The 3,498-nt window shown below is 40.5% G+C and overlaps 1 protein-coding gene across 1 annotated transcript; it reads right to left on the bottom strand.

Moving 5' to 3' along the window:
• Positions 1–225: 225 nt before the first annotated feature.
• On the bottom strand, positions 226–2,945 carry LOC122069977 (PHD finger protein PERSISTENT TAPETAL CELL 1). The gene is made up of 3 exons (XM_042634072.1): positions 2,651–2,945; positions 1,922–2,216; positions 226–1,588 (listed from the first exon to the last, which is right to left on the bottom strand). Exons 1-3 carry the CDS (start codon positions 2,943–2,945, stop codon positions 226–228), a joined length of 1,953 nt encoding a protein of 650 aa, XP_042490006.1.
• Between the last annotated feature and the right edge of the window lie 553 nt (positions 2,946–3,498).

Raw genomic sequence — 3,498 nt, 5'->3', positions numbered from 1 at the left:
ACATTTAAATAAAAGAAAACAAGAAGGTAGAACAAAAGCATAAAAAGCACAAACCTTCTTTCAATTTCCATTTTGAAAATTTAAAAAGGAATGGTAAAGAAAAGAAACACCGCCCCCCCCCCCCCCAAAAAAACAAGAAGCTATATTTGTTCCACCATGATGATGGAAACTATGTGGGTACTTAACCCTTGCCTATCAAGACTGAAAAGAAAGGACCTAATCTGACTATGGAAGGGAGGGGAGAAGGGAAATGTCATGTTCACAGCGGCTACAAAGAAATATATGAGGAACATCCTCATTATTCCCTATACGAACACAACGAGTATGTTGCCAAACTTCACAGATATCACAAGAGATCATCCTTTCCCCATCATCTTCCTTAGCACCACAAGGACAATCCATTACATGGTTATCTATGCTTCCCTCATAAATCCCATCAATGTTAATCCCTTTATCTAATATTCTTCCTTTCACAACAAATTGAGACTGACCTTGTACTATCTTCAAAATCAAATCTGAATCCTTCGCATTCAAACCGATAATCAACTCCACAACAAAGCTCCTTAACCCCCAATACATTTCTTTAAAGACCCTTTGAACTTCCTTCTTAAGTTCTTCGACGGTACCATAGGCCGGCAAAACGATAACTTCATGTGGTGGCAAGGCCTTCATCATACCTTCATTGGTCTCTACCTTGTCATTCAAACAAATTGTGCACAAAACCATTAAATTTTCACCATGACCAGTATTAGGACATAACTCTCCTCCATAGTCTTTAATAAGATGTTTGGTGTCAAGAATTATCCTTGCAGCCACAGGGATGGCTGTGAACATCCTAGTAACCAATGCTGCTGGTCTTTGCTCATTGAGGATGTACTTGTACAAATAGAAGATATCTTTCATGAGTTGAAGCCTCTTAAGCTGACCACATTGATTGATTTGAGACAAATTAGCTTGATTAGGCAAAGAACAAGAGATATCCTCCAAGCAATACTCAAGAACTTTAGTCACCGGATTTACACTCCGGCGAACAATGTAATTCCCCACAATATGGTTTCCTAGTGACTTCAACACAAAGTCTAATAAACCTGTGTCACCAATGTATACACGGGCGGCATCTCTAACTTCCTGCCTTGAGACCCATCTGTTCTCTGCCTTTCTTAGTGCATCAACAATAACCTGAGCCGCCATTTCAACTCGCTTTGGAGACCACCGAGAAGCGGTGTCGAATACAATGCTAGAGTTATCAGAAGCCTTGTTTTTCTCCTGTGGAAGGTGGGACTTCAGTTGTAACATGAAATGGAATAGATGGCCTAGTGTAAGCAGAGAACTACTAGACATCATTTGATATCTATGGAGAATGACTGGAATTTCATGATTTGAGCTTCCAAGGTGATGAACAAGTAGGCATAAGGGCATTCCTTGAATTGCTTCTATAGCTTTCTGGTACATTAGTTGAGTAACACCAAAGCTTCCATGCCCGAATCTGTAGCCCCAACGACTAAACCATGGCTCACCATAAGCCACACCATGGATCAACCTCAAGTCCATGTTTCTCTTCCTTGCAACGTCAGTTAGGCTCACCTTCCTTACACATGAGAAAGAATCCGGGTGTTAGTTCTCCAGAGTGATCAATACAATGACTAGATGCTAGCCCATACATTATGAAAACATTACAGTCAAAACAGGCTTGAGTAGTGGCGTTGAGATTGAATGTCTTATGAGTGAGGCCCAAAACCAGGCCAGCCCATTACACCTTTAAAGGTTGCCTTCAGGCCTAACCCCTCAACAGGTTTGCTGAGATTGTATTACCAATAAGTAGTAACTGTTCATTTTGTGTTAGAATAGGATAAATAACTCCCAACTCCAAAGTGATCAATACAATGAGAAGTAAGAGTTCTTATGAACTGAAAGGCCTAACCTTACTCTTAATCCGGTACAAATTCTATCCCATAAGTCCATAATCTCATGCCCAGCCAACTCTGAGCCCTTCTCCACACCATTGATACAGAGCAAATGCCCAAACCCATTCATGTGCAAGACCCCATGCATAAGGTGGCTGTGTTGCTCTATCAAATTTGACTTCATTGTTGTGGTTGCATCTGATCCTCTGCAATTACCTCCATGGCTCAAAGATGTGGGTTGTGATGTTGCAATTTCTTTGGAGGGCACAACAAAGTGAAACTTCTTGTTGCAAATCATGTGGTGTCCCCAACCTGAGCTATAATCAACAAGAACTTTTGAGAAGATGTAGAGCAGACAAAGATCTCTTGCAGAAGAAATCATTCTATAATGATAACAGGATCTTTCCTCACATTCCTAAGGTTCATCCCAATGTGATAGATTAAAGGTTCAGATCATCCAATTGGCCTCAATGTGTGTAAATGTTCAACCCAAAACCTCAAAGGATTAGGTGTAGGGACAGAAGGTCTCAGGTGTTTGCTCTAATACCATGTAAATATCCAACCCAAAAGCTCGAACTATTGGGTGGAGAAGAGACACAGGTATATGAGGGGAGAGAAGGTCTAAGGGGTAACTGATGTGAGACTATTCTCCCAACAATGCGAGGCATGTGGATGTTCTAGCTTACTTCTACACTCAAAGAGAGATTTAAACATAACAGATGAGAGATTAGGTGAGAGTAATTTACCCACGTACAGGCAGTGATTGCAATGAGGGCGAGCGGATGCCTCGATTGGTTCTTCGATGATCAACAGTGAGATATGGACCAGAGGATGGCGATGGAGTTCAAGTTGGAAAGACCAGCTTTGCATTCCACTGCATAAATTGGTCTCAGGACTTCCTAATTCAAGTAATGTTTTGATGTTTTGATGAAATAAGCCATTAAATTCTACTGGGTATCCAGCTTCACAGAATGTCTTGAACCCAAAGGCCCTTCCCCCTCTCTTCCTTTTCTTACAACTGCTAAGATTCAACTGTGTCATTGTTGAACCTCAGCCACTTTCAGAGATAAAAGAAGAGAAACCCAGGTGATGAAAAGGACAGAGAATGGAAGATCAGTTTATGAAGTGTTAGAGGAAACATGAATTATAAAGTTAAGCACCGAAATTCGCGTAAACTAGCAAACTAGAACAGTCTCAAGGTGTACTGCTTGATCACACACTTAGTGCCCAGAAATAAAATTGGAGGGAACCAAAAGCACCTATAGACTTATCAAATATGTGAAAAGGACCCTCTTGCTAGATGCATGATTTCTTTCAAAAATTGATCCCTGTACTAATCCTTCGCCATGATTTTCGGGAACTGATGGAATACTAAAGCCATTTTATGTAAACAATTCAGACCATGCTTTTGTTCATCAAAGCGTGATAACAGCCATTGGTTCTGAAGGATTCAGATAATTAGCTTGTAGAAGAAGTTGATTCATAACTTAAAGGAGATGGATTAAAATGATGTGTTTCTTGGCCAACTACTTTGAAGGTTATCTGTAGAAACAGAACCTTCCTTTCATGGGGAAATTGTTTTCTCAATAATGTG

This window comes from Macadamia integrifolia, unplaced genomic scaffold, assembly GCF_013358625.1.
Source record: "Macadamia integrifolia cultivar HAES 741 unplaced genomic scaffold, SCU_Mint_v3 scaffold784, whole genome shotgun sequence".
Taxonomy (NCBI): domain Eukaryota; kingdom Viridiplantae; phylum Streptophyta; class Magnoliopsida; order Proteales; family Proteaceae; genus Macadamia; species Macadamia integrifolia.
The sequence above is the reverse complement of the archived record's forward strand: the minus strand, read 5'-3'. Positions and strand labels throughout refer to the sequence as shown.

Bases quoted from the DNA above. Each gene is read 5' to 3' on its own strand.
- LOC122069977 (XM_042634072.1), bottom strand. From the start codon at position 2,945: ATGACACAGTTGAATCTTAGCAGTTGTAAGAAAAGGAAGAGAGGGGGA. The intron at 2,217-2,650 runs GTAAATTACTCT...ATTATAGCTCAG, and splicing joins CAATCACTGCCTGTACGTGG to GTTGGGGACACCACATGATT. The intron at 1,589-1,921 runs GTTAGGCCTTTC...CTCATGTGTAAG, and splicing joins TGTACCGGATTAAGAGTAAG to GAAGGTGAGCCTAACTGACG.